Raw genomic sequence first — 24,950 nt, forward strand, 5'->3', positions numbered from 1 at the left:
CTCATGTCCAGCTCACCATGAACATGTTCAATCGACTGGACCCCCTGCTCAATGTCACGAAATCTACTCTGGTACCAACCCAGAGGATAGAATTCATAGGAGCAGTCTTAGACTTAGGCCTAGCCCGAGCACTTCTGCCGGAAGCACGCTTTCAATCCCTGGTGAACATAGTCCACAGCCTGCAAAGCTTCCCGACCTCGACCGTGAAAACATGCCTATGCCTGCTGGGACACATGGCCTCTTGCACGTATGTGACCATGCACGCCAGGCTGCAACTACGTCCACTCCAAGCCTGGCTATCAACAGTATACCCCCCAAGTCGGGACAGCTTGAGCACGGTGGTTACCATCCCGCCAGGGATATTAGCCTCGCTAGGCTGGTGGCTGGACCCCAAATCAGGGTGCCAAGGGGTGCCATTTCACGCCCTGAAGCCCTCCGTGTCCCTAGTCATGGATGCATCATCCCTGGGATGGGGATCCCACTTCAGGGACCTCTGTACACAGGGGCTATGGTTGGCAGGAGAGTTATCCCTGCACATCAACGTACGGGAACTCAGAGCTGTGCGCCTGGCGTGTCAAGCATTGCGAGAGTGCATTCAAGGCCGTTGTGTTGCAGTCCTCACAGACAACACAATGGCCATGCTTTACATCAACAAGCAAGGGGGAGCCCGGTCGTCCCCCCTCCGTCAGGAGGCCACTCGTCTGTGGGAATGCTGTATAGCCCACTCAATCCATCTGGTGGCATCATTTCTCCCAGGAGTCCAGAACACCTTAGCGGACCACCTCAGCAGATCATTCCAGACTCACAGTGGTCGGTTCACTTGGACGTCATCCACTCTGTCTTCCTGAAGTGGAGCTTTCCCCTGATAGACCTATTCGCCTCTCGTGAGAATCGGAAATGCCAAGTGTTCTGCTCTCTACAAGGACGCTCTCCGGGTTCCCTGTTGGATGCCTTCCTAATACAGTGGAAGGATCACTGTGCTATGCCTTTCCTCCATTCCCGCTAGTCCACAGGGTGCTGCTCAAGCTGCGCAGGGACAGAGCCCATCTGATTTTGGTTACCCCAGCACGGCCCAGACAGCGCTGGTATGCCACTCTCCTAGAGCTGTCAGTGGACACTCCAATTCCACTCCCACTGTGGCCAGACCTGATCACTCAGGACCACGGACGACTCTGTCATCCCGACCTGCAACCTCTCCACCTCACAGCATGGATGCTGCATGGCTAACTCAATCTGAGCTGTGCTGCTCTAGCTTGGTGCAGCAGGTCCTTTTGGGTAGCAGGAAGCCCTCTACCAGGTCCACGTACTTAGCCAAGTGGAAGCGTTTTTCCTGCTGGTGCGCTCTGAGTCATACGGCCCCGCTACAGGCATCAGTACCCTATCATTTTGGACTACCTCCTGTCCTTAAAACAGCAGGGCTTGGCAATATCATCCATCAGAGTGCAGCTGGCAGCTATTTTGGCTTTCCACCCTGGCGAAAACGGGCGTTCGGTCTTCTCCAATCCCACGGTCAGCAGATTTCTCAAGGGGTTGGAGAGCCTGTTTCCACGAATTCATCAACTGGTCCCTACCTGGGATCTTAACCCGGTTCTCTCCAAACTCATGGCTGCCCCGTTCAAGCCGATGGCCACCTGCTCGCTCCTGTACCTTTCCTGGAAGACAGCCTTCCTCGTAGCTATCACCTCAGTGAGGAGTGTGTCTGAGCTCAGGGCACTCACATCAGAACCACCGTATACGGTGTTCCATAAGGACAAGTTACAGCTGCGACCCCACCCGGCCTTCCTCCCTAAGGTGGTGTCTGCCTTCCATCTCAACCAAGACATCTTCCTCCCTGTCTTCTACCCGAAGCTGCATGCCTCTCAACAGGAAAAACAGCTGCATTCCCTGGACGTTCGCAGGGCCCTCGCCTTCTACATCGAGCGAACGAAACCTTTCAGGAAAACGTCACAGCTGTTTGTTGCTGTGGCAGACCGGATGAAGGGCCTCACAGTCTCCTCCCAGCACATCTCGTCCTGGATCACATCATGCATCCATGCGTGCTATGACTTGGCTGGTGTCCCAACTACGCACCTTACTGCCCACTCCATGCGGGCTCAGGCTTCATCTTCTGCTTTCCTGGCACACGTACCCATACAGGAGATATGTAGGGCAGCGACTTGGTCATCGGTGCATACCTTCTCCGCCCACTATGTGATAACTCAGCAGTCCAGGGGCGATGCCGCATTTGGTTCAGCGGTTCTTCACTCCGCGGTATCTCACTCTGACCCCCACCACCTAGGTAAGGCTTGGGAGTTACCTAATTGGAATCAATATGAGCAAGCACTTGAAGAAGAAAAGACAGTTACTCACCTTTGTAACTTGTTCTTTGAGATGTGTTGCTCATATCCATTCCAAACCTGCCCTCCTTCCCCTCTGTCAGAGTAGCCGGCAAGAAGGAACTGAGGGGGTACTGGGTTGGCTGGGGCATATATCCGGTGCCATGAAGGCGCCACTCCAGGGGGTGCTTCAGTTGACCCACCGAGTGTTGCTGGGGTAAAAATCTTCCGACGATCGTGCACACCTAATTGGAATGGATATGAGCAACACATCTCGAAGAACAACCATTTCAAAGGTGAGTAACCGTCTTTTCCCATTCAACTGACAGTGGGAAGCAACAGCCACCATCAAGATCCGTTTGTAGATCAATTCCAGCAGTTCCCCAGGACTGCGGTTTGCCAGTCAGTAGCTCCACATGCTGTATGTGTTAGCTTGTTGCAAAAGAACTTTTAATCAGATATATAGCCTATTGTGCATAAATTAACGTTTCGGAACTTGGAGGAAAAAGCTGCTTGACATCAGGGGTGATCTGTCTATATAATTAACTGGAAACCTCAATCAATTGGATTGCAACTGAGCAGCACTCAGAAAAACAACCCCAACAGAAACCTACAGAGCAGACAACTTTATGGGGCTGATCATTCAAATACTACACACATTTCCAAAGGTGCCAAAGTTACTAGAAGCTTGTCTTCACATATGGCGGCACAGCTGTATCAATATAGCACTTTAGTGAAGATGCTACTACCCCGACAGGAGAGCGTCTCCCATCAGCGTAGTTAATCCACCTCCCCGAGAGGCAGTAGCTATGTTGACAGGAGAAGCTCTCCCCTCAGCATAGCGCTGTCTACACTGGGAGTTAGGCTGGTATAACTACGTTACTCAGGGTGGGGATTTTTCACACCCCTGAGCAATGTACCTATACCGATATATATAGGCGCCAACTACGTGGGTGCTCCGGGACTGGAGCACCCATGGAAAGAAATAGTGGGTGCTCAGAACCCACTCGCAGCCCTGCTGATCAGCTCCTCTCTCCGCCTTCCAGCGTCTCCCGCCTGCCACCATCAGCTATTCCGTGGCTTGCAGGAGGCACTGGGGGTGAGGGAGGAGGAGCAGGGGCAGGAGGAGGTGGGGGAGGGGCAGGAAGAAGAGGGGTGGGGTGGGGGCTTGGAGGAAGGGGTGGGGTGGGGTAGGGGCTGGGGTAGAGTGGGGGTTGAGCACCCCCTGGGATCTGCGTAAGCTGGTGCCTATGCCGATACAGGTCTGTAGCGTAGACTTGGCCGTAGGCTGAGTCTACCCTACAGAACTATGCTGACAGTCCTCTTCTGTTGGCATAGCTGTGTCCACAGGCAGGTCTACATTACAGTGCTACGTCAGCTAGGCCGATGGGCATAATTACTCCACCTTGGTGAGAAGCAGAAGTTGTGGGCAGTGTGGACAGTGCGAAACATGCATTGCTGGGTAGGGGCTTTTTCACACTCCTGAGTGATGTAAGTTATATCGCCTTAAGGCTGTAATGAAGATCTGCCCTATGCTGGGGGTTTTGCTGGCATAGCTATGTAACCAGGGGATGCACTTCTTTCACTGAGACAGCTATGTTGGTATAAGTTTGAAATGTAGACTAGCCCTAAGGAATTTGTGCCCACAATTTTAAAGGTGTTTCCCATGTAGGCTCCTAAGTGCCTAAATCACTTTTGAAAATGAGGCTTTGGGCTTCTAATTCAGTTCAGCATTGCAACACTGAGCGCAGAAATGCCTACATAACTTTAAAAATCTGGGCCTTAGGGCTTAAGTCTAGGTACCTAACTCCCACTGAACTCAGTGGAAATCTAGGTGCTTAGGCACTTCTTTGAAAAATCCCACTCGGTACCTGTTTGCATCTGTTGGTGCTGAAGTATCTTTACAAATCTGGCCCTAAGTCCTGTTTCCTTTCAATGATTCTCAAGCCTGGTAGACCCTTAAAAATTAGATTGACCTAGCTATGTCGCTCAGGGCTGTAAAAATGTAGTACAGTGTGCAGCATAATTAGGGCTACCTAACTCCTGGTATAGATGACGCTAGGTTGACTGAAGACCTAGCTACCACCACTCGGAGAGGTGGATTAACTACATGGATGGATGGACCAATGGTGGATTAACTACATGGATGGACCAATCCCGTCTGTCAATAGAGGAAGCATCTATGCTACGGTTCTACAGTGGCGTATCTGTGACGCTATAGCATTGATCAGGGGTTTGTCTTACACCAACATTTTTGGTGGCCTCAGAGTGTGGCCACCAATTCTTGCTGGTGGCTGCTCTGACAACTTTTCCTAAAATACTTGAGTTTTAGGAAAAACAAATAAATATACACTTATACATGTCCAAATCATTGTCATTCATTTAGGTAGGGTTTTGTTTTGTTTTGTTTTTTGCAGACTCATTAATAAAAATAATTTACATTGGGATTTTGGTGCCTCTGGCCCCTGCTGCCTCCCCCAGGCCTCCCATTGCCCCCTGGGCCCTGCTGCTTTCCCCCTCCCCCCATTACCCTGAGTGCCCTTCCCTGGCCTTGCACTGCAGGCTCACCCTGCTCCTTGCTTCTTGACCAAGGTGCTGGGTAAGGCCAGCACTGTAGATGCCCCGCTGCCCTGGGCTGAAGCCCAGAGCTGGAGCCCCAGGGCTGGAGCCTGGGGGCAGAGGGGGGCTGAAGCTTGGAGCTCGCTCCCAGAGCCCCAAGGCTAAAGTGGAGGAAGCTGAAGCCCACCCTCAGAGCCTTACAGCTGAAGCTGTGGGGTCGGGGAGGGGGCTCAAGCTCACCACCGGAGCCTCCGGCTGAACTAGGGGAGGGTGGGGCTGAAGTCAACCCCTGGAGTCCCGCAGCTAAAGCTGGGGGTGGGGTAACTGAAGCGCAGAGCCTGCCGTCAGAGCCCCAAGGCCAGTGGTTCGCACAACTAAAGCTGCCGCTTATTCAGGGAAAGCCCCTGGCGGACCGGGCCAGTTTGTTTACCTGCCGTGTCAGCAGGTTCGGCCGATCGCGGCTCCCACTGGCCACGGTTCGCCGCTCCAGGCCAATGGGGGCTGCAGAAAGGGCGGCCAGCACATCCCTTGGCCCGCGCTGCTTCCCGCAGCTCCCATTGGCCTGGAGCGGTGAACCGCGGCCTGTGGGAGCCGCGATTGGCCGAACCTGTGGATGCGGCAGATAAACAAACCGGCCCGGCCCGCCAGGGGCTTTCTCTGAATAAGCGGCGGCTCTAGTTTGAGAACCACTGCCCAAGGCTGAAGGGGGAGAAGGGGTTAAGCCCGCCCCTGGAACCCCATGGTTGAAGCTGGTGGGGAGGCTGGAGTCTGCCCCCAGAGCCCCTGGGCACTGCAGGGAGAGACCGCTGCTTTGCCCCTTCTCCCATCTCTGATGAGGAGGCTGTCGTGGCCACAGGAAAACCCCGTGGTAGCCGCATGCATCCAAGCTGACCGCATTTGAGAAACGCTGGCGTAGACATACCCATAGGCTTCTATGTCACTTAGGTGCCCTTGGAAATTTTACCTTACATTCTGATATTACATTCAGCTGGAATGCCTTTATTTCTGTCAACTGTGTAGCATTATGGAACCCAGCACCTCCTGGCAATCTTGTAGGTTTTCATTCAATACTCCCACCATTTTTTAGTCCAAAGAGGAGATAAGGGAGAAGATGGTATCTGGCTAAAAGTCTCTGAGAAGACAAGGTTCTAGGATGGTAAGATACAGGAGAAATGGATAGCAGGGAACGGGATTTTTGTTTCTGAAATCTTCTTAACAGTCCGAAACGGGACATTTCTAAGTTATACTTTTTTCATGTGCCTGTCGGAGGTTGAGCATGACGCTGAGGGTGTAGACTTTGATTCCATTTTGGTCTGGTATGAGGCATTGAGAAACACCAGCGACAGCCTTAACAGCTGCTCCAGCAAATATTTGGCTCCAGGACGTGAATACTCAACACCGACAGCTTTGCAGTGGAGCAGTTTGAGGAATGAAGGACTTGGAACTGAGCAGAGAGACAACTGATAGTGCTGATATTTACATCCCTTTTCAACATTTATTTACCATTTCAGCTTAAAAATATTTTTATTTAGTTTCTTAAAAGTAGCACCTCCGGACTAATACTCTGTGTGAGAAATGGCAATGCAAGGACTAGGGTTCACTAAGGAGCGAGCTCTAACAGCAGTCGTCTTCAAGTTTTACTGTTAATGCTGTTTATTAATAATAATGATTGAGCTGGAACCCAAGTGCGTGCCGGGCATATTACAGACAGTAAGCGCGAGGGTAAGGTTGCTGCTTGGAAGAGTTTACAATCGAAACAGACTACATGCAGGTGGGGGAGAAAGAGGGCACGTACTAAAAAGCAGTGTGAATGAATCAGAGAGCTGAGCATGTGACTTTAGTGCTGTGACTTCTGTTTAGTGTGTTGCCATCTGTTTGTTGGTTCTTTGAGCAGTAAAGGAGGGGGTAGAATATTTTGCTTCTTGCATAAAAGTATTTTAAAGCAGTGTGTCCCACACAGTCGGTCTCCCCACAACAGGGGGTCAGGGGCCTGGTGTGGAGGGGAGGCCCCTGGTTGCGGGAAGGGTGGTTGGAGAGTGAGCCTTCCCTGCATTCAACCCACAGCAGCAGTTCCTGTCCCACTGGGCTGGGCACAATGGAGGCGTGGGCAGGCCAATACTGAGTGGCACTATGACCCCTGTGCACCAGGTCACAATGCCCAGAGGGGAAGCTGGGTTCACCCCCACAGGTCAAGAGCAAACACTATTGGGTAGTGGCAGGGCGGGCTCACTCGCCAACTCCCTTCCCCAGGGACCTCCCCTCCGCACAAGGCTGGGGTTAGGGTTGCGAGGGTGGATGGTGCTACTGCAGGTGATGGGTGCCCCTTGGTGGGGTGAGGAGGAAGAGGCACCAGCAGCAATGGAAAAGGATGCTGGACTACGAGTTTGGGGGGGGGCGCCCCGATGAATTTGGGTGTGAGGTGGGTCACCAAGAAGCCAAAATGCAATTGGTGGGTCACTTTAAAACAGTGGCTCCCAAAGATTTTACTAAAGTGCTTTAAAAGGTGACCTGTTACTACAAAAAAGCTTGGTGGGGTGTGAATTGGGCTTGCATCGTTTTTTGCTTCTTTATAAAGTCCTGAGAGATGGTTTTGGGGGCGAGGGGGGGTTGGGTTTTTTGTTTGTTTTTAAATGAAAAAATCAGGTTTTGCCAACCCTGGGAAAATCTGTAGGGACTGGAGCACTAGTTAAATCATGACATTATATGCGCCTGAACGCTGAGTAACTCAGAGGGGCAGGGGATTTTTCTTCACACGCTTTCAAATATCTTTTGTTTTGGTTTTGTTAACACCGATTTTCATTCTGCTGTCAAATTACGGTTGGGAGACAGGAAGGCTTGTTACAAAGCAAACATCAGCCCCCTTCAAGGAAGGTTGGAGAGCTCACGATATGCACTCCTGGAGCCCTCCATTAAAACTAGGGAGGGCTGATCTTGACTGCAAAGTTCACTCGATTATTCTCGCTAATTCAAATTCCGTCCACACACACCAACCCTCAGCTGAAGTGTGGTGGTGCTTTGCACTCAAGCTGGCTGGCCCACTGGTGCAGGTCAGAGGGGGAGGAGAGGTTTACAGGCTAAAGCGTGTTAGCACAACTTGTCTGTTGCTAACACAACCACTCTGCTGTGTGGATGCCGGCTGGTTCTATTGAAGAGCTGAAAGTCCTCCAGTGCCTTCCCACAGTTCCCTCTGTGTGTCCAGAAAGGACAGACAAGTTCCCCCATAATTCACTGGAAAAAAATTCATGGCGTGGCTCACCTTGCTGGAGCATAAGGAACTAAGGACTATGCCCCCAGGAGTCTTACTAGTGCCACATACAAGTCAGTATGGTGCCAGTGCACTGGACACAGCAGCTAGAGTGTTACTTTGTAGCATGGCCAGTCTCACACAAGCTAGGCCAACGGGTGTGGAGACAACTTGAGTTAACGCTTCACTGAAGGCACACCCCGGGAAGAGCAGCCTTACTATTACTGATCAGACTGTTGTTGGAGAGAGACCCTGTCTGGCCTTCTTTCCACATCATAAAAAAACCAAGAAAGGGCATAAGCCCAATGTTTAAAAGCCCTTTGCACCTCCACTGGTGAGACGGGAGTGCAGGAGGTATTAGGCTTTACTGTTCCCCACACCGGCGCATGTCTGCCATTCCAGCTTCTCCATGTGGGTTTGAATATGCTGAGGGGTCAAGAGACTGCCTCATCCTCACAGACATAGCTGTCCTTTAGTCAAGGAAACCAAAGGCAGTGGCATGTGAACACATCAGGCCGCCACCTAGTTTTGTAACAAAGGCAGGTTTGCCCTCTGGCTACAGTCAGAGGCCATTTGAATAACAGGTGCAAGCTGCAAAGCAAGCCAGTGCCATTCTTATTTTAATTAGCTAATGCTGACCTTGGGGGCCTGATCCCCTTCACACTGAAACAATCATTGTTGGCAATGGGAGCCGGAGCAGCCCTTAAAAATCACCCAGTAAGTAACGAATGAGAGAGAACACAACAGATTTGCGGGCTAAAGCTTGACTGCGTTTAATATTGAACTTCTTTGCTGTAACACTCATGGTGGTGAGGAAACAAAAGATAAAAATCCCCCCCCCATCCAGTAATAAAAGATGTAGTGGAAATCTTTGTGGCCATACACCAGTCAACAATATGGTTCAAAACTACACATTTACTAAGTTTGCCAAACTGTCTAACTGTACAAGTAAATGACCTTCATTTGTATTCACTTTGGGAGGGAAACAAACTCGACTGTAATGCACTGCTGCTGTATGGAAACTACTAGAGGAGATTAATTGAATGTGAAAATGGTAACACTTCTAGAAGGAAAAAACCCACACACCAGCGCAGCTCCTGTTTTTCTGCTGGGAGCCAATTAAACATCCCCCCACAGCATTGCTCCACTCTGCATATCCAGATTAAAACCTACCCATCTGAACCAATATTTAAGCAATTGGCACACAGATATGACAGACAAGAGGGCGCACAACTTTGCTCACTGATGAAAAAGATGCTGGTAAGGATCCTGTCACTTAAATGGCTGAATATTTGACCTTCAGGAACAATGGGTTATACTGCAGTTGTAGACAGGATGTGGTTTCAAACAGAATGGAATATCCCCCATTCTTGCACGCTTTCACACACGCTCACTCTCACTCTCTCACTCACACACACCCGTCTCATGAGGCCTAACTGACACATTGTTTTGCTTGCTCAAGTAGCCTGGTTTAAAAGAGATGAAGACAATGCTGAGTAGCTTGTCCAGTCTAATACCTGCTGCTGCTGAAAGCTGAAAGCATTCACACTCATTTCCTGACCAAAGAGACAGACCTGTGGGGGAAAGCAGAAGTGTACACAACAGCTGTTGAATTCTGTTTTCCAAACATCCCTGCAGATGTTTTGGAATTGCTTCATTAATGCCAAAATGACGTCTGGAACAGCTTCTCACTGAAACCACCCAGCTAGAACACTCACAGCCCAGTGTTCGTGTCAGCTTTCTTTCCTTTTGCTTGGCCACTTTATAGTTACAAGTTTGCTGATGTCATCAGCCAAGTAGAGGTGTACTTAAGGCAGTCTCTCAGTCTAGCTTTGATCATTGGGCTTTTTTCACAGGCGTCCCCATAGTCAGGCCTGGCCATATGGAGGCTGTCGCTCTTCTGCCTTTTAGTTCCAGCTTGCGCCCATAAAATCCCCTCTTTCCTGATATTATTGTCTGTCTAGCAAAAGTGTCGCCCCTGCCACCCAGAAACAGGCTTATCTCCTGACGTACTTGCTCAGGTGAGCTGCAAGCGTCTTTCCTGGGTGTATGGCTTCATTGACGAGTTAACTTGGGTGATTGGTATGCCAGTGTGTCCACTTCACTGAGTTCATACAGGGGCTGCACTGTCTCATATGAGGTTCTAGGACTTCTGGGGGCACATCCCATGGTCCTTAGTGCAGCCATAAACTGAGCTGCTTCATGAACCTTTCCCAGAGAATTGTGAGAGCGCGTCTTGTTCGGCCTTCTATCTAGACCCATGGGGGAGAGGAAATGGTGGGTAGGCACTGGAGGGTGTGCTTGGCCTGGTTTAGCCTGCATCCACACTGGCAAGAGGGTAGAGCCCAGCCCAGTGAAAGCAACACTTAGTCTTTAGACTGTAGCCTCTGGATGGGCCGGCAAGCCGAGGTTGGAAGCATCACCACCCTTGTGAAAGTTTTTGTGTGTGGCTGTATCTGTGTCCAGCTGAGAGCTAGGCTAGAGGCCTGAGTAACAGGCCAAGTTATTGCTGCAGTGAAGCCCTATCTCTGTTGTCTTCAGTATGACATAACTCAGGAGTTTTCAATCTTTTTGGGTCCACAAGGCATACACTGCCCAAGAAATTGGTCTGTTGCCTACTCTGTCCCAAAGAATTGTGGGCTTTGGCTCACAGGTAGAAACAAGGAAAAGATTTTGTGTGTTGTGGGGCGGGGGGTGGGGAGTGGAAGATGACTGGTTGAGGATACTGCTGCAGCGAGCGGGTGCTGGTGGGGCTCTGGCATGGTGGTCCTCTTCCTTTCCCCAGAGCTCTGGAGCAGCATTTGTTCACAAGGCATTAAAGCCAGTGCCACAGTCCCTGGAAGCAGCACATCGCCCATCTCAGAGTGAGCCCTGTGTGCTCGTGGAAAAGAGCAGATGGGTGTGTGTGTGTGGCGGGGGTTGTTGTGATTGTTTGGAAGCAGGAGGGAGGCACTTGCTCCTCCTCTTGTGCCCAGCTGCAATACTCTGCCAATTTTTTAACATTCTTGACCAAGTGGGGTGTGACCCACTGGGCCCTCCAGGCAGCCATCTTGAGCACACATGCCATGGTCTGAGAGACGCCAAGACTGGAATGTGTTAGCTGTGACCTCACTTGGGCATCACGTGTTGCCTGGCAGTGCAGGCTGCGCCTTTCTGATTTTAATCTGTAAATAACCAGGGTTGAGCCTACAGCACAGAACATACTGAACTGGCTAGAGTCTGTGGGTACCATCGCCTGAATGGGATGGAACAGAACTAGTCATCTGTGTATCATAGGGCCCCTCTCTCAATGGAGAATTTCCTCGAGCTCAGATGGTAGGCGGACTAGCCTTTTGAATCAGGAGTGTCTGAGCTCTGTTGCTGTTGTTCTGAGTGGCCCTAAGAGCAGCATTGCTACTAAGTCTATTAAATGGCAAAAAGAAAAGGAGGACTTGTGGCACCTTAGAGACTAACAAATTTATTTGAGCATAAGCTTCCGTGAGCTACAGCTCTCTTCATCGGATGGCAGCAGCCACTGTTGTGAGCAGTGGAGGGGTGGGGTTTGAACTCCTAGAAACCCCTGATGCACAAGGACAAAGTTTGTCTAACTATGGGCGTATCTGAGCAATTGTGTTGGACTTGATCTTGCAAGATGCAGAGTCCTCTGGCCCTGATCCAGTGATGTACTCACAGACGTGCTTAACTTAAATATATTCTCACTGCAGACAATGGAACTGCTCACATGCCTGGCTAGTGCTTTGCTGAATCTGAGCTAAAACGCTCTGCTCCCCTCTCAGGACTGAGCCCTACATGCACCATGCTCTCCATTCTGGACAGACTCAGCTCTGCTTCATTGTATGCCTAACGCCCTATTCTGCTAATGGCGATTCTCAAGGAATTAGGCTCTGTGTTCCTGGAGCAGGATGTTCTAGCTCCACTGTTTCTGGGAATGGTCACGTGACCATTGTTTGCAGCATAAATAATAACCATACAGGTTCTACGTAGCCATGGACTTATTAGAACTCAGTATACCAAAGCCCAGCTACTTGATGGTTCACTGGCCCCACCTGACTCCCAGGCGCTGCCTTCCAGCTCAGCTCGTTTTGAAATGCCCATATTTCAAGAAGCTAAATATGGGGATAGGTCTCCTGTACAAAGGGCACGTGAGAGAAGTGAGTGAGGGAGGAGCATGCTAAAGAACAGGACTCTGCTCTTCGGTCATTCACTGGGAAAGTGCATATGCACTCTTGTATGGTGATCCTGTCATGACACAAGGGGGTCCAGACTGATAGAACGCTGTTAGAAAACCCAGCTGTCATTGCCATAATGATCTGCCAGTCTCGTCCTATCTCCGACTTTGGCTCTGAAAAAAGCTGGCGTGCACAGCAGTAGTTGCTAGTTGTACTGGATGCCCAATCATCTGGATTTCAATTCACAAGCCCTCTTTATTTGCACATCAGTGTGTCCGGTCCTGCCTGGTTACAATGCTCTTTTTCATCACTCTCTCTCTCTCTATATTTAGGGTCATCAGCAGATGAAGGCCTCATTACACCAGCTGACTGAGTTTTAAACTACTGCGTCAATTACTTCAGGTCTGCGACCTCACACATTGTGTCACAACTAGGCTAAAACATTTTGCCATGCTTCAAAACTAGGCAAGAGCTCATCTAACTCCACAGGGTTTCTTGGGTGTGACTCCCATTAAAGCAACTGTTTCCAGTTCAAATCCCTGAGTGCTGAGTATAAGGACAAGAGCACACTCTCCACATTAGTTTAAAAATGAAATTAAAACTGACATCCATGCTAGTTATAAAGCCATGGCTGCTTGCAGAACAGACACCAGACCTTCACTGATTCATGCTGAAGCATGGGAGAACCAGTGCAAATTACTACATTTTGTGGATTAGCCCATAAGGGTGAAATTAACCCCTGTGAATAGGGTGGCACCAGGCTTATGCCCCACTTAAGGCTTGTGCTGGCCGTCTGTACAGGGCTGAATGTCACCTTAAGTGAATAAGCACAAAGCTGGCATCACAACATGGACTTTTCACGTATTTTTCCCACCTTGGTTTAGTTTTCATTATTGATAATTGATATTCTCCTAGCAAACACATTTTAATATGTGCTGTAAAAATTATGTAATCTCATTAATAGGAGACTTCACTGCAGCATCTGCTATTAGCTGTTAGCTGAGTGGTGGAGAGAGAATGCACATTTTTGGCAAACATTAAAAAAGTGTGTGGTCTAGTGAATTGCAGATTAGGGAGGTTTGACTGTTATCTTAATTTACAGCCCATATAGTTTATGTTAACTCCACATGCATTTTTAAATATATTAGCAACTTAGTTCGACTCAGATACTTTTATTAGTTATTCACTGTTCCTCCTTGACAAGTTATTACTGACTTCTCCTGCTTGCTGCCTACAGCAAGACCTGAAGCTCTTTCAAGGAAATGAAAATGTCAACAGACTTCTCCGCAGTGCTCGGCTCAAATCCTAGTTCACCAGTTTTAATTTACTAGGCATTTTGTTAAAGAAACAGTAGTTTCCATGCCCCCCTCCAGATCGTGCATTGTATTGATCCAAAGGGACAAATTATGTCTGTTTTTCACAGAGGAGCCTAGGCAGAGACACGTCAGCTGTTCCCCAGAACTGGCAGATTGGTCAATGCAGAGAGCTGCCAACGAGTCCATTTTCTGGTCAGCACTGAAGTGTTAATACAGACTGTCAAGCAGAAATCTTTAGCTTATTCCACTCTGCTCCCCTGTCTAGCTGATAACATTTTCACCATGTTGTTTCAAAGGCTACTCCTGCTGCTATACGCAGCTCTGTGATTGAACATGGACTTTTGTTGATACAGAGCTGTTGTGCTTCTCTTTTTTGCTAATACGTGCTGGAATACACCTAATCACTGTTCACAAAGACAAGGAACTAAAACAGCCAGGATATAGCTTACAACAATAGGTCAGTGCTGGTAATGACTCCAAAGGACAAGAAGAATGCCAGGTCTTGACCTGGGTGGGTGCTGGAGGATTAGCCCAGACCCACAGTAAGGTCCTTCACTAATGATAAAATTTGACCTACCAGTCCGCATGTCACATACTGTATAGTTGTGTGATCAGGCCCATGTGTAGTTTCCATTGAGCTGACATCAGCGTATGTATCTCAGTTCAATCCACTATTCACTCTAGCGAGGGTTTGTGTGTGACACTCTCTGACCTCCATGTACAGCTGGGTCAAAAAGATACAGCCCATAGTCTGTGCTAGTAAAATAAATCACAGCAGCTGACAGCTGCTCCTCCACAGCATCCCTCATTTTGCTGCACAAAAGTTTGTTGCACTAAACAAATAACTGAAGCGAGTATGAGGTCTTTCTATGCTCCCCTCAATGCATGAGCTTAGCTTGCATTATTGTTTGTACAATTTTTATGTACTTTTTCACATACTTTTAAAAAACCCTCTGAAAGTACTTAAATATTAACATTTGCGGTGTAGTTTAGCGTACAAAGGCTTATTTTTGGCCGTGTAGGAAGATAATTTTACTCTGTGGTGTTGGAAATGGAAGAAACATCAGCTTTGTCCAAGTGCAGATTTACCTTGTGTAATTCTTAAGCAGGACTAGTTTCTGAATAAAAAGAAAATGTTTAATGTGTTGGATTGGCACAAAAAGGTTCTAATATGCCTGAGATCAGGTTTTGTCTTTTGTTTATTCACCCTCTTTGTACTCTCTCCTTTATGTCTCATACCTCTCTCTCTCTCTCTCTCTCTCTCTCACTCACACACACACACACAAACACAAACACAGAGAGAGAGCCCCTTGACATTCATGCCTGTGGCAAATTACTTGCAAGTTTCACTCATTGCATAATTCCCTCATTAGCACTGCAACTAGAAGGTGATGACTTTTCCCTCCAAATCATCACCCTAATCCAAGACCAATCCTGCCTGGTGCTGTAGGACCAGAAAATTTACTGTTCAATGTGAGAGAAGTCTAGGCCCTAGAGGTGGCACGGGAATTGAACTGTGGTGTTCAAGTGCTGGAGATCACTCAAGACCCTTAAGTCAGTGAGCCAGGCTAGTGTTTTGCTTTTGCTTGCTGAGCGTAAATATTCATATCTCTATTACTTTCAAATAGACTTAAATCAATAAACGTTCTGGATGATGGTCAGTATGGCAAAAACAGTGTCGGCTTATTAAGTGCACGTGTATAGCTTATGCAATAACTGAGAAAGTTGGCTGAACACAAACTGCGCAGCAATATTTACTTTATGCTATTCAAAAACCTGGTATGGTGACTAAAATTAATAGGCCTCGTCTGGAGGACAGTGTTAGCTTTCTAAGGGCTCTATTCAGTTCTTACTTCTGCCCCACTTCTTTCAGATTTTTGCATACTTCCAACATAGGCAATTGCAGGCCGTCCCATTCAGAAAGTAAGTCAGTAAAACCAGCATTCCTTTCAGCTTGCTGGATTCAGAACATATCTCAGGAAATCTGGGGAGTACTCAGTTGGATCAGATCTAGGAAGGGAACTGGCCCAGTTGAACCCACAAACAGCTGGTCTTCTCTTCCCATCATGACTAGCAATGCTCTTATGTGACAACATGAACTGATGCAATCATCCCTCACTTACTCCAAAGCAGCTGTGGCAGTGCTCGGGGGGGTCAGCTTTTCAAAAGGATGAAATGTCCTCAAACAGTTTCTCCAAAGCATTGGGCAGAAAGAGGCTTTTTTTCCCATTTCCAAGTTGGCTTTTCTGGGGTACGAGTTCCCTCCACACTCCATGGCCATAGAGGATTTGGTAACGTGCACTGATCTCTTTTCCACAGCCGCTCCCCTCTTGCGCAGACATTATGCACATCTTGGCATGTGACAGCCCAAGATGTACTCTTGTCCCATGAGTTTACATAGGATCCACCAGCAGAGGATGTAAAGGCACCAGATTTTCAGACATTAGAAAGGAGAGTGTGAACCTCAGCATTGGGAGGAAATGTTGAAGCAGTTTCTGTCCCTGCCCACTTCCTATGAATCCCAATAGTCCTTCCAGTACCCAACTCTTTGCTGGAGGTTGCTTCCTTGCTGCAGAATAACATGGAAGACACAGTGAGCATTTCAGTTCTTGATGTTTTGTTATATAGTTTAAAAAGGGATGTCTCATGCCCAGATTTGAAGTTCTCATTCAAGTACAATGCACAAAACTGTTGGAAAGGGGTTGTATATTTTTGGATGTTCCCTGTGCAGAATGCATGCAATCACTGCACCTGTCCTGCCATGCAACCTGTGGGAACTATAGATACTGTCCAGGTGAATAAGTTTTTTAAAGAAAGCTAAGATAAAGCCATAAAGAATCCTGTAAAAAGGTGGTGAAATATTTTATAGACTTAATTGCCATACTGTGTTAATTTGTCATGACCAGGTATGCAAAATAAGCACTTAGCTTTCCCAGCCTACCATATACTGTGTTGTTTTGTTCAATCAAAAAGTTTATACCTAATTTATCCATTTAAAAATTCTACCAGCTAAAGTAAACAGTGACTGTTATAGGGTAAGACTTACATGCAGCTCTGTGTACTTAATCTATGGGTAACAAAACAGGAAATGTCAGTACCCCTATTCCAATTAAGCAAAGGCCAATTTCTCATGGAACATAAATTCTTTACTTTTCTCCCAGAACAATTTATACTGCTGTTTTAAATAGTGGTAAAACATAATGTTTTTAATTTCACACCTCACATAGCACAGTCAAATGCTTCATGACAACATAAACAAAAGTTAGGCAGAGCACTGCAATTGATTTAAAACAATGATTTCCCCACAATGTGTGCTCAAGGTCTGCAGGGGGAATGCATAACAAATGTGTTGGCTAAGGCCACAGAAATGAGTGTTCCGGTGTTTTGGCTGCTGCTGCCAACCTTAGTCAAGGATGTGTTAACAGTGGATGCATTGATCCAAATCTCATTATTCCCACCACCAATCAAGGGAAGAACTGTGTTATTCTACTCCAGCTCTCTGTTTGGTAGTGTCGTAGGATCGAACAACTTGAGACTGAGAAACAACTCCGTGTTCTTCTTGAGAAAATGCATACCCATCTGAAAAAGTGAGAACAAAGGCACAATGGAATCAGTTAAAGATGATAATCACAGTTAGACATTACTATATAACACTGCTGGCGCTGTGGGGGAAGAGCACTTTGGTTTTACCAGCGACTTAGATTTCTGTGAAGTGTCTCCCCTCTTCTGGAACATGGGCCATGTCACCAACGTGATTAGGACAAGCTGCTGCTAAGTTTTTGGAGTAGCAGCCATGTTAGTCTGTATCCGCAAAAAGAACAGGAGTACTTGTGGCACCTTAGAGACTACCAAATTCCGGTGAAGTGAGCTGTAGCCCACGAAAGCTTACGCTCAAATAAATTTGTTAGTCTCTAAGGTGCCACAAGTACTCCTGTTCTTTTTGCTAAGTTTTTGTCACTCTTCCCTCCTCTCTAGAGCAGCCCATGCTAACCAGGCGATAACTCTCTTTTTATGACAACCTCACTAATAATCTACATCTGTACAATGGGGCAAATGATACTGACCTCTTTTGTATGAAAAGCATTATGTCGGAGCTAGATATTAATTACTACTGAGAACAAGACAATGGGTTGATTTCTTGGTGGAGAAGCTGTAAGGACATCACAGAAACAGAATTCTCTGGTAAGTACAAATTTGCTTTTCTGCTCAAGTCTCTCATTGTCTGTAATATCATGCCTAGCAGAACTTGAGAAACCCAGACTATGTGAGATGCTAAATCCGAGAGGAGACTATGATTAAGGTTACAATTTTTGCACGGAGGTTGTGCAAGTCACAGAAACTGTAACACAGTGGCCGGGAGGTGCGGGGTACCCCTCCGCCCGGAGGGGGCCCCCCAGAACTCCTGGCTGCCGTGGGGGCCCTCCAGAGCTCCCGGCCACCAAGGGCTGCAGGGGTACCCCAGAGCTCCAAGTGGCTGCGGGCAGTGGGGGCCCCTGGAGCTCCAAGCTCTCGCAGGTGGTGGGGGCCCCCAGAGCTTGGAGTGGCCCCCGCAGCTGCTGAGCCGCTGCAGGCAGTGTGGGGACCCTGCAGCTGAGCTCCACATTTTGTCACAGATATTTTTAGTAGAAGTCATGGGCAGGTCACGGGCGTCCATGAATTTTTCTTTATTGTCCGTGACCTGTCCATGACTTTTACTAAAAATATCCATGGCAAAATCTTAGCCTTAACTCTGATTAGTGTTTCCAGAGGACTGCACCCACTACATTACAGCCAGCTGCAACATCTGAAGACGCTCCTTCATCTACCCTAGAGAAATGGGTGATTGTGTATATATACACAGGTGACAGCCTGGCAAACCTTATTGATTTTTCTCAGTCAAGAGGTTAATGTATCCTGAGTGGAGCAAGCTTTAATATTCTGGGGTAAGTCTCCGAGATGCATATCCTTTTGGCTAGCACAGAATGGGAATCCTGACAAACACATTTTGATTTTTTTTTTAAACTCTCAAGTTCTGTCGAGAAAGAACTTCAGGTCTCTGACAATACCCAGGGGATGCCAAATTATGATATAGTAAAAGGGAAGGCTCAAGAACTGACTCCTGTGAAACTTGGAACTATTTTAAAACGAGGCTTGTTCCTGTGGAATATTAGGAATGAGAATCGGCAGAACAGGGCAACAATGTCCTTGACACCTAGTCAGCCCTGACGCCAGGTGGGGGAGGCTCCAGCTGTGAGCCCCAGACTCCGGCTGTCAGTGCCCCATAATGCCCCACTTTGGTTGGTGCAAGTGCTCCTGGTGAGGACGCGCATCACCGGCGGAAGGAGGGTACACAAACAGCTGATTTGATTACTACAGTGGCTGTCGGTCAACCTAACTTAAGTCTACCTTATTTTGTAGTGTAAACAAGCCCTAAGTAGCCTCCATTTCTTCTTCGTTTCATGGTCCCCAAATGTATTCCACATGTGGGTGACTGACAAATGGTATTCTGATTGGAGGAGGGTGTGAGGAAGCTGGTAGCAGAGATGCTTGTAGTACTGCCATCATAGAATCATAGAATATCAGGGTTGGAAGGGACCTCAGGAGGTCATCTAGTCCAACCCCCTGCTCAAAGCAGGTCCAATCCCCAACTAAATCATCCCAGCCAGGGCTTTGTCAAGCCTGACCTTAAAAACCTCAAAGGATGGAGATTCCACCACCTCCCTAGGTAACCCATTCCAGTGCTTCACTACCCTCTTAGTGAAAAAGTTTTTCCTAATATCCAACCTAAACCTCCCCCACTGCAACTTGAGACCATTACTCCTTGTTCTGTCATCTGGTACCACTGAGAACCCATCCACTTTGGAACCCCCTTTCAGGTAGTTGAAAGCAGCTATCAAATCTCCTCTCATTCTTCTCTTCCGCAGACTAAACAATCCCAGTTCCCTCAGCCTATCCTCATAAGTCACGTGTTCCAGTCCCCTAATCATTTTTGTTGCCCTCCGCTGGATGCTTTCCAATTTTTCCACATCCTTCTTGTAGTGTGGGGCCCAAAACTGGATGCAGTACTCCAGATGAGGCCTCACCAATGTCGAGTAGAAGGGAACGTTCGCGTCCCTTGATCTGCTGGCAATGCCCCTACTTATACAGCCCAAAATGCCATTGGCCTTCTTGGTAACAAGAGCACACTGTTGACTCATATCTAGCTTCTCATCCACTGTAACCCCTAGGTCCTTTTCTGCAGAACTGCTGCCGAGCCATTCGGTCCCTAGTCTGTAGCTGTGCATGGGATTCTTCTGTCCTAAGTGCACGACGCTGCACTTGTCCTTGTTGAACCTCATCAGATTTCTTTTGGCCCAATCCTCTAATTTGTCTAGGGCCCTCTGTATCCTACCCCTACCCTCCAGTGCATCTACCTCTCCTAATCAAGCAGGTGCGGCTTGAGTTAGAACATGTGGAAAGAGCTGCAAGTTGCTGCCCTGCAAATGTCCTGCAGCGGAACGTCCAATAAGGATATTGTGGAGGCAGCTTGTGTTTGCGTTGAGTGAGCTGTAATGCCCCCAGGCTAAGTTCCCTGTAAGCTGCGTGGCCATGCAGCAGCCTGTTTAGTGCTGTACAGGCGCTCAGGGAACCTGCCTGGGGGCCTGCCAGGGTGCCCCTCCCCCAACCCAATGGTGATGCGGCCCAGACCTGCTGCGTCAGGGGTCCTTGGACCTGTTGGAGCAGCACAGCCCAGGCCCAGGCATGGCTGGAGCAACCCGGTCTGGCGCCAGGCGCAGCTGGGGCAGCCCTCCCCTGGCACAGACTGGCTGCGGATGGGGGAGAGGCGCCTATCCTGCAGCTCCAGCCCCAGAGATGCCACAGCTGTGGGGAGAGAGAGCTGCGGGGAGTCCTCTCTCCCTACCGTAGACCCGGAGCACCCTCCTGTACCCGAAACCCCTCATCCCCGGCCCTACCCCAGAGCCTGCACCCCCAGCTGGAGCCCTCACACCCCTGCACCCCAACCCTGTGCCCCAGCCCTGAACCCCCTCCCACACTCCAAACCCCTCGGCCCCACCCCCACCACATGAATTTTGTTATGTGCATCGATATGAAGGTGATGTGTGGCACATCACCTCCATATTGGTGCACATAACAAAATTCATTCCGCACATGGGTTGGAAAAATTAGAGGGAACACTGCCCCCAGGACAGGGAAAGTTTGTTGCCTTAGCAGAAAGATCTTGGGATCAAGCCATATCCTCAGAGAGGATTTCTAAGTGAGTTTTCGGATGCTTAGAATGCTACAAAACAGCAAAGAGTCTCAGAGATTTTCTGAGAGGTTTGGTTGTTTGCAGATAGAATGCCAGGGCACACCTGACAATGAGGGAGTAAAGTCGCTTGTCTTCAGCAGAAGCATGGGGTTTTGAGAAAAATACAGGTAAATGTATTGATGGATTGATGTGAAACTCAGCAACACTCTTGGGGAGGAATTTGGGGTGTAACCTAAAGGAGACCTTCTCTTTGTGAAATACTTGTACTTTGCATGAGGAGGGTCTGCCATCATGGCTCCTAGCTTGCTGACCCTTCTGGCTGAAGTGATGGCAACTAAGAACACCACTTTCATGGTCAGGTGGATCATCATGGTGCATGCTGTCATAAGTTCGAAGGGCAGACTTGTGGGTATTGACAGAACAAGGTTAAGGTCCCATTGAGGCATAGGGTTAATGCCTGGTGGGAAGGTCCTGATCAAGCCCTTCATAAATCGTACAGTAGCCAGGTGCGTAATGAGAAGATTATCCCTCCACTGGAGAGAGGAAGGCACCGATGGTGGCTGGGTGTTCCCAGAGTGAACTAAGGGCCAAACCTGAAGGCTTTAAGGAGAGGAGATAATCTAGGATAACTGGAAAGCCCACAGTATCAAGTGAATGTTCGTGGTGACGTACCCAGGCTGAAAAGCGCCGCCACTTAGCCAGGTAGCAGGCACTAGTAGAATCTTTTCTACTTTGGTTAAGGATTTCCTGAACAGGGTGGAGCCTGAGCATTCTATTTCCGATGCACATCCAAACACCAGGCCGGAAGGTGGAGTGAACCTGGGTTGAGATGCTTGATTTTCCCCCTGTCCTGTGTTTGGAGATCCTGATAAGTGGGCATGCAGCCATTGTTAGGAGTTCTGTGAAACAGAACTGACTGGTCCAGTAGCATGCTAGGATGATGGTGGCTCTGTTGCAATGGTTCTTCCAAACAACTTCTGGTAGTAGGGAGATGGGAGGAAAGGCATATCTGAGGTTGTCTGTTCAGGAGAGCGTCACCCTAGAAATCATAGCCTGTGGCTCCCGTGGAGCAATACATAGGAAGTTTCCTGTTCGTCTGGGATGCAAAGAGGTCCCATAGTGGACTGGCCCATTGTGTGAATGTGTTGGCTAGAACTGTGTCATGGATCTCCCATTCAAGGTCTACAGAGAAGCTGCTGCTTAATTTATCTGCCAGGGAGTTATGAACACCTGGGAGATATGCGGCCTGTACGCTAATGTGGTTTCTGATACACTAGTTCCAAAGTCTGACTGCTTCCAGGCAGAGGAGATGAGATCTCACTCTTCCCTGTTTCTTTATATAGACCACTGTGGTGATATTATCTCCACATGGAGTGAGCGTATGAGGAGAAGGAAGGTCTTGCATGCAAGCCGGACTGCTATCAGTTCCAGTAAGTTTATGGGTAGCCTGGCCTCTCTTGGGGTCCAGGTATCCCAAGCAATGTGGTAGTACAGGTGAGCACTCCCACCCCATAAGGGAGCATCTGTCAAGATGTTGGCCCTTGGAATGGGAGGGCTGAAGGGAATCCCCACCATGACTTTGTTTGGGTTGGACCACCAAGCAAAGGAGGTGAGAACTCTGGTGGGAACAGTCATGGGGGAGTCAATGCGATCCATGTTTGGTTTGTAGGTGGAGTGGATCCAAGCTTGGAGACTCCACAAGTGAAGTCTGGCGAATGGCGTCATGCAGGTGCATGCAGCCATTTGGCCTAATAGAGACAGACAACAGCACACCACAGTTCATCGCCTGCTCCACCAGGAACTTTTTTAGCTAGAGCTCTTGGGCCTTTCGAGTTCTGGGAAAGAAGGATCGACAGATACTGCACTTTGCAGAGAGATGTGCCTCACTCAGACAGTACAGGGACCATGGATGCTCGTCTCTGATGGAGAAGGAGCAAGGGCAGGAGTTGCAATTCTTGAACCGTGGGACTCTGGGCATAGTCCCGGGGCCAGAGAGGATTTCCCTTGACTGTGGGGACACACAAACGACTATTCTATACTAATTATATACTATACTAACTATAACTACTACGCTAAGATATACAACTATTTACAAAGATTTTACTTTACAGGTTATGCATGGATTGAAGAAGGACATGATTCTGACTCAGGCCATATGGCAGTAAGAAGGAACTGGAGAGGCATCAACCCGCACTGCCTCTTATACCCTCGGTCAGGAATATGAGGGAGGCTACTGCGCATGTGCGGGTCAACAGACATGGTTCTGAAGAATTTCTGGACCCAGGTGCATGGCATGCATGCACATCCACATGTGGAATCCACATAAGGACCATCACTTGAAGAAGAACTTAATACTCATACTCTAAGGAACAATGGGAGAAGGAGTTCTAAGTACTGTAATATGACCTGAAAGTTGATGGGCACTTGGACTTGAGGAGGGTCCCGTTTAACTTTCTCAGAGAGCCTGAAAACTCTCAGGGAGTCCTGTTCCTAAATCAGGCCTTAAAGTGAAACTTGGCTGGAGCACAGTGTAGAATGGCCCCTGTGATAGATGACCAGGTGCTACTGGCATATCTGTTGAGAAGGAAAATAGCCTCATTGTGCTGGGGAGAAAATTCTTTTCATTGTGAAGATCCTTAAGAGCTTGATTCAGTGACTTGCTGGAGAGCTTCTTTCCAATGTGAGCTGCTTGGAAGCAGGAGACTGAAGCTGGTGGGAATAGTGGAGTTTGGAATGCGGGAAGAAAAGCTCATCCTCTGAATTAGCCTCTTTAAGGGCCCATCTCAACAATTAAATGAGTTCAGGGTTGAGACTGGACGCTCAAGGTTCCGGGCTCTCATAAGAACAGCCATGCTGGGAAAGATCAATTGTCCATCTAGCCCTGTATCCTCTCTCTGACAATGGCCAATGCTAGATGCTTCTGAGGGAATGAACGGACCAGGGCAATTCTGAGTGATCCACCTGTCATCCAGTCCCGGCTTCTGGCAGCTAGAGTTTATGGATGACCCAAGCAGGCGGCTACATCCCTGACCATTTTAGCTAATAGCCATTGATGGACCTGTCCTCCCTAACCCTATATAATTCTTTTTTTTGAACCCTATTATACTTTTGGCCTCATGACAACAAGTTCCACAGGTCTACTGTGCATTGTGTGAAAAAGTACTTCCTCTTGTGTGTTTTAAACCTGCTGATTATTAATTTCATCAGGTACCCCCTATTTTTTATGTGAAGGCGGAAATAATGCTTCCTTATTCACTTTCTCCACACCAGTCATGATTTTATAAATTCCTGTCATATCTCACCTTTGTCATCTCTTTTCTAAGATGAACACTCCCAGTCTTTTTAATCTCTCTTCACATGGAAGCTGTTCCAGACCCTTAATAATTTTTGTTGCCCTTCTTTGAACCTTTTCCAGGTCCACTATATCCTTTTTGAGATGGGGTGACCAGACGCTAGCAGACACATTTATTCCAGAATTTGTTTTTTTTAAATTTGAATTACGTTTGAGAATAGACCTCTTCCCATTGGGGTACTTCCAGGATCCTGTGCAACTCAGATCCAGTATGATAACATAGCTCACTGTGTTTTAACATAAGCACGGTTACATGCTAATGACATGGTATACAGAAATACAGGGTGGACTTCCCTGTCTGTAACTGAAGGTGCACAGACTAATTTACAAAGTTTAAGACATCTTTTAGCAAAGAACACATTCACACTGGATGCTAGCAAGGAAAGAAGATTTATGAAACATTCTTACAAGGGTGAATTCACACTTGCAAACAAATGCTTTAAGTGTGCTTGTTCTACTCTAAGGGCCAGAATCCTGCAATCTTCAGGCAACAATCTCAATGAAAGTCAGCTTGGATAAAGACTGCAAGATTGGCCTTAAATAACTGAAGCCAGTGGCCCATATGCTGCCCCAAATTAGGGCAGCTTTGCATTGTGCCCTGGAGCTATCTTCACTGACTGCAGGATTACCCCATACAGCAAGATCCTCAGGTGGTATCCAGCTGCCATAGCTACTACCAAACTCCTTCACACCCCAGGCAATTACCCACAGACAATTATCTGTCATTACCCTAGGACTATTTAAATGACATTGAACAGAGCTTCTAG

The 24,950-nt window shown here is 48.1% G+C and overlaps 1 protein-coding gene across 2 annotated transcripts in view; it reads right to left on the minus strand.

Annotated features, from left to right (window-relative positions):
• Positions 1 to 8,888: 8,888 nt before the first annotated feature.
• The window catches only part of ATP8A2 (ATPase phospholipid transporting 8A2), a 674,656-nt gene continuing 658,594 nt past the window's right edge, over positions 8,889 to 24,950 (minus strand). For both annotated transcript variants that reach the window (XM_074958618.1, XM_074958626.1), the window contains exon 37: positions 8,889 to 17,182. In XM_074958618.1, the coding sequence (XP_074814719.1) occupies positions 17,085 to 17,182 (98 nt within the window). In that variant the 3' untranslated portion in view covers positions 8,889 to 17,084. The remainder of the gene's footprint in view (positions 17,183 to 24,950) is intronic.

This window comes from Natator depressus, chromosome 1 (genome assembly GCF_965152275.1).
Source record: "Natator depressus isolate rNatDep1 chromosome 1, rNatDep2.hap1, whole genome shotgun sequence".
Taxonomy (NCBI): Eukaryota; Metazoa; Chordata; order Testudines; family Cheloniidae; genus Natator; species Natator depressus.